The sequence below is a fragment of the Helianthus annuus genome, chromosome 16, assembly GCF_002127325.2.
Source record: "Helianthus annuus cultivar XRQ/B chromosome 16, HanXRQr2.0-SUNRISE, whole genome shotgun sequence".
NCBI lineage: Eukaryota > Viridiplantae > Streptophyta > Magnoliopsida > Asterales > Asteraceae > Helianthus > Helianthus annuus.
The window spans coordinates 132430810-132435411 of NC_035448.2; the positions used below are offsets into that span (position 1 = coordinate 132430810).

Consider the following 4602-nt stretch of genomic DNA (forward strand, 5'->3'; position numbering starts at 1 on the left):
ATCCTATGATCCAAGGCCTGCTGAGTGGAAGGGAATTGAGCTGGAACTGGGGCTTTAATCCAAATGCAGATATGCCACCGCATCATCTGAGCAAACATGTAAAAGGCCAACACATGATCGGCAGATTCTACAGCAATACCACATGACTTACATGTACTATCTCCTACCGGAACTCCCCTTACTCTTAATTCGTCCATTGTTGGGATCCTTTTTGCCAAAACCCTCCATACAAACATATTGACTTTAGAAACAACAACCGAATAACCTTATAAACCTTACCCATTTAGCCTAATTTACCTTACCCACAATATGGCATATCTAATTAACATGACCGATTACCGTATTCTACTTCACAAAATGGCCACCGCGATATATGTAATTAACTCGACCAATTTAGCCTAATCTACTTTTAATGACAATTAAGCTACAACAACAACCATACCCAATAAGTCCCACAAATAACAAAACTATTGGTAGGGTATGGAAGAGACTGTTTCCAGAGGGACTTCCCAACTCGAAACCAACAACAGACAAATAGCCAAAACAAAATATGAATAAACAGAAAGTGCATCAATAGTCAAATATATCATCAGAAAACAACAAATAAGCATAGAACAAGATACCTGACCTATGTAAGGCCTACCTAAAGTGAAAAGAATTCTAAGTCCCTAAGACAAAGCTAGGACACAACTATATCGTTCTCTAAAAGTTCTTAATCTTAATCTTATGTCTTTACGCACTCCTATTCTGGACTATGTCCTCAAAGAGGTGCAACACTATCAGATTCTGCCTAATATGCAAGATACAAATGTACTACATAATACGTGACACCATAACCGATCGTACTACACATATATTGCCCCATGTAAACTCAAAAAGAACTTCACTAACTGATTACTTTACGCATTTAGCCTAATTTACCTAACATCCCACAAGACATATCTAATTTAGACTATGGGATATGAGGCTTGGGTTGGGGCGTGGCCTTTGGGGATTGGGTTTGAAGCTGGGCGTGGGGCGGGCTAGCAAGGTGACATGGCAGGCTCTCAATGGCCAAACCAAACTAGCCATTTCACATGCCCTCATGTGTCAACTCATGTCCCCAACCCAAGCCCCCAACCCAAGCCCAACCATATCCCACATACATGGGTTTGGGTTTGTTTTCCACGTATCAACTCATACCCCAACCCATTGGCGAAGCCACGCCCCCCCGAATTTTCGAAAAACCGGGGGGGGGGGGGGGGCGGCAACGTATATACCTATACGAAAGTACTATTCATAACACTACGCATCGAAAAGTTCGGAGGGTCGGGCGCCCCCCGGAGATACCTTATCCTTCACCCATGCCCCAACCCAAACCCCACCATACCCTATGCTCTTAACCGAGTCATAACCAAATTTACCTCATTCAGTCTGGAATATAGTTTTGGTCTTGGGGATGTTCCCTTTCTGATTATATATGAGGATATAAAACATAATAAAAAATAATATTACACGTCATGTTAAAACGAATGACGTGGCAACGTCTAATTGGACGGAGTGACACATCCCGCAACCCAAAAACTTCCCAGTCAACTCCAGTCATCGTCTTCTTCATCACTTCCACAATCTTCAACACAAACCCTAAACCACCTTACCAGATTCATCAATGGCGATCTCTCCGAGATCTCCGGCCATTTTCCTCCTACTAACACTCCTCTCACTCTCCACCACACCACCACTCACCACCGCCACCTCCGCCGACGCCGATCTCCTCTCCGAACTCCAGTCCATCCAATCCCGCTCCACTTCCTCCGTCATCCACCTCTCCGACCACCTGCTCCGCCGCATCATCACTACCAGACCCCGCTCCTTCTCAATAATCATCTTCTTCGACGCCGTTCAACTCCACGACAAATCCGAACTCCACCTCAAATCACTCAAATCGGAATTCTTTTTACTATCAAAATCCTTCTCAATCAACCACCAAGACTCCAGATCTACACTCAACAAACTCTTCTTCTGCGATATCGAGTTCGGCGAATCGCAACAATCGTTCGCTCAGTTCGGCGTCAATGCGCTGCCGCACATCCGCCTCCTTCCACCGGACGCCGTAGATCTGAAATCCGGCTCGGTTGCAATGGACGCCGGAGATTTCTCCGGTTTAGCGGAATCTATGGCGCAGTTTATCCAATCGAAGACGAAACTAACAATCGGTAACATTCATCGTCCTCCGCTTCTTTCGAAAACTCAGTTAGGGCTTGTAATTGCTGCGTTTTTAGTATCGTTACCGTTTCTGTTTAGGAAGTTATTAGCTGGTGAAACTTTGTTTCATGATAAGAGGTTTTGGTTATCCGGATCTGTGTTTGTGTACTTCTTTAGTGTTTCGGGGACGATGCATAACATAATTAGGAAGATGCCGTTGTTTATATCGGATAGGAATGATCCGAATAAGCTGGTGTTCTTTTACCAGGGGTCTGGGATGCAGTTGGGGGCTGAGGGGTTTGCGATCGGGTTTTTGTACACGGTTGTTGGTTTGTTGTTGGCTTTTGTTACTCATGTTTTGGTTAGGGTGAGGAGTGCGGTTGTTCAGAGGACGATTATGATTATAGCGATGGTTGTTTCTGTTTGGGCTGTGAGGAAGGTTGTGTATTTGGATAATTGGAAGACTGGGTATGCGGTTCATGCTTACTTGCCTTCGAGCTGGTGAAGAGGTTGTGACTTGTGATACTGGTTGGTTGCTTCTTCTTTTGAGTTTTTATCTTTTAGCTATGGCTGCTTAAGCTTAACTAATACCTGTAGAATTTTGTGTTGCTACTTATAATAGATTCGGTTTTATCTTTTTCATGACCTAATACTTGCTTCAAAGTTCAAACATTAGGTCTAAAAAAGTGTTGCTACTTATAATGGATTCTGTTTATCTTTTACATGATCTAATACTTGTAGAATTTTGTGCCTTTTTGGTTTTTCATTGACTTGATTGCTGGCTTTGATACATTTTTGGTTCATGGACCGATTCCATGGTATACCCTTAAATCTGTCATAACGGGCAGGTAACGGGTTAAATGGTATTCAGGTAAACAAGTTTGGGTCAAAACATGTTTTAAATAGAATATCAAGTTGGTACCAGTCAGAATGGATATCAACGAAAATGGCCTCAGGTTGAAATGAGTCGCTTTAGGAACGAAAGTACCAAAGTTGGGTTACCCGCTATGTTTTTTATGTCGGCTAGTGGCGACGCCGATAAGTTGAGGTGGTGCTGGTTGTGGAATTTAGGTTTGCATTAAAGATCCCTTAGATCTCATTTAGTCATTCCTTTTAAACTCAGCTGACATGCGGCTCATACTTTATATTCTGTCTTGTTTACTTTGACTGTAATTTGATAGGTTCAAATTCTTAGAGATCACTTTCATGGTTCAATTTGTTAGAGATCACTTTCATGGTTCAAACTCTTAGAGATCACTTCATCATTAGGCTCTAAATGGACATACATATGAAACAGATCATCACCTGGGACATAGGTCATTGAATCTTTTCATAGTCGATTAGTTTGTGGATGTATGATTGCTTGTTTTTTGTATAGACACCATGTATATGGGTACGAAAGAGGACAGTAGAATTGCGGTGATCTTGAAATAATGGTTGGTCCAAACTGAACTAGGTAATTAGGTATTGGTCCTGTGTGATGTATATAACGACTGGTATCCATTGAATCAAAAGGAAGTTGCAGGTGAAATGTTAACTTAACAAAGTGAATTCCTGGTATTCCTATTTAATCTCCTTCAATCATGTTTCATAACCACCATCTTCTCAACTTTCTTTGATTTCTTTCTCCATTGACAACCTGCAACTTCTCCTACAACACTTAAAAGTTTTTTTTTTTCCTTTTTGTTTCAATGGATATTATCCACATCACACTACCAATACCTACATCACGCAATATTAATCAATACTCACATCATATAGTTCCAGTTCTATATCACATAGTATCAATCAATATCTAGTCCACTCCGTTCCTGCCATGATTTCAAGATCATCATGATTCTAGCGTTCTCTTCCGTACCCATATACGTGGTACGTATAGAGAAACCACACAATCATAAATGCTGCTGATCTCTAAAATGAAAAAATTTAACAACCTAGGTATGGAGGTTATGTTCTGATTCTTATATTTGTCCGGGTGGATCACACTGAAGAAGTTCTGACATTCGTATATTTGTCTAGCTGGGTAAATTGAAAATAAGAAAAATAATGGGTCAAGTTGTGCCATCAAAAAAAGAACGACGGGTCAGAATGGGTACGATTTTTGTTTTCCCTAAACTCATCGGTGTTTTCCACAACTACAAACTCCCGTTCCCCTTTACTCTTCTTCCTTCTCGTTTTTGTTGTTGTGGTGACATCAGTTGCGATGATGCTCAAATAGAAGTGAATTTTAATTCAAGGTAGCGGGGAAGAGAGGAATTTTGAGGGAAGATGTCCGTTTTTCGTCTCAAAACACACTCCCAAATCTCAGTCTTGAACGAACCTTCCTCGTCAATTCTGGAACAAAGAACGCAAATAAGAGTCGGAGAATTGTGGATACAGACCACCGCTGAATGGATTTCATCGATTTCAAGGTTTTTG

General features: G+C 41.4%; 1 protein-coding gene across 1 annotated transcript; it reads left to right on the plus strand.

Annotated features, from left to right (window-relative positions):
* The first annotated feature begins 1578 nt into the window (after positions 1-1578).
* On the plus strand, positions 1579-2927 carry LOC110918460 (probable dolichyl-diphosphooligosaccharide--protein glycosyltransferase subunit 3B). The gene has a single exon (XM_022162769.2). It carries the CDS (start codon positions 1649-1651, stop codon positions 2687-2689), a length of 1041 nt encoding a protein of 346 aa, XP_022018461.1. The 5' UTR covers positions 1579-1648; the 3' UTR covers positions 2690-2927.
* The last annotated feature ends 1675 nt before the right edge of the window (positions 2928-4602 follow it).

Excerpts from the sequence above, each read along its gene's own strand:
- LOC110918460 (XM_022162769.2), top strand. The coding sequence starts at position 1,649 with ATGGCGATCTCTCCGAGATCTCCGGCCATTTTCCTCCTACTAACACTC.